Genomic DNA, 1,006 nt, shown 5'->3' with positions numbered 1-1,006 from the left:
TAACTTGCTTTGTTTTCGTGGGATGGGTCTTCATTCTTTATCTTTTTTGCTTCTCTTCTCTCTTGGAATGCATCCAATACTTCCTCTGTGACCCACTATTGCTTTGCTCTCATTCTCCTTCCTAAAATACTGTCAGATTCCTCTTTAATTATGTCTCGTCCCCAACGCCACTTTTCCTCTGTTGTCTCTAGTCCTATTAGTGGTTCAAAACGTCCTCCTACTCTTACTTTGAAGGTAGTTTTTACTTCCTTGTTCCTCAGTTTATCCAGATTATACCTCACTAGTTCTTGATTTGTACCTCTATCTGTCCGAAATTTAATACGGATGTTTGAAAGTAGTAGTTCATGTGATGTCCCAATGTCTGTCCCCCTTATCACTTTTGTTCCCATCACTGATGTTTTCCATCTCTTATTTATAAGGATATAATCGATGAAGTTCCTATGAATTTCATCTGGGTGTGTCCACGTGTATCTGGGCTGTTCTCTATGATAAAAGTGAGTATTTCTTATACACAGTTGCTTACCCTGGCAAAATTCCAACATCATCTGTCCTCTCTCATTTCTTTCACGTAAACCGAACTCGCCCATCACATCCTCGTAGCCTCTCCCTTCATTTCAGATTTTACTATTGAAATTCCCCATCACCATAAAAACATCGGGTCTTTGTTGTCTCTATTTCCTTCTCTAACTATGAATAGAAGTTTTCTACGTCTTCATCTTCATAAGACCTGCCTGGTGCATATACCTGAATAACCTTAAAATTATTGTGCTTTCCTCTCAAAGTGACCGAAATTATTCATGAGTTCACAGAACTGTGCTCCAAATAAGCTCTTTGTGCTCTTTTTCCTAACATTAGTGCTACTCTCTCTCTCTATGAAAATTGTCTGTTCTACCTGAATATGATATTTTGATTCCTTCTGACATAATTTCCCCTTTTTTCACCCAATGAGTCTTTGCTATTCCCAATACATCCCAACTTTATCTATTTATTTTTTCAATAGTACACC

The 1,006-nt window shown here is 37.8% G+C and overlaps 1 protein-coding gene across 1 annotated transcript; it reads right to left on the bottom strand.

Moving 5' to 3' along the window:
• Positions 1-95: 95 nt before the first annotated feature.
• Positions 96-587, bottom strand: LOC137655999 (craniofacial development protein 2-like). Its single transcript, XM_068390194.1, has one exon. It carries the CDS (start codon positions 585-587, stop codon positions 96-98), a length of 492 nt encoding a protein of 163 aa, XP_068246295.1.
• Between the last annotated feature and the right edge of the window lie 419 nt (positions 588-1,006).

This window comes from Palaemon carinicauda, chromosome 17 (genome assembly GCF_036898095.1).
Source record: "Palaemon carinicauda isolate YSFRI2023 chromosome 17, ASM3689809v2, whole genome shotgun sequence".
In the NCBI taxonomy this organism is placed as follows: domain Eukaryota; kingdom Metazoa; phylum Arthropoda; class Malacostraca; order Decapoda; family Palaemonidae; genus Palaemon; species Palaemon carinicauda.
Note: the sequence above shows the minus strand (reverse complement) of the source record. Positions and strands in the feature narration are given on the sequence as shown.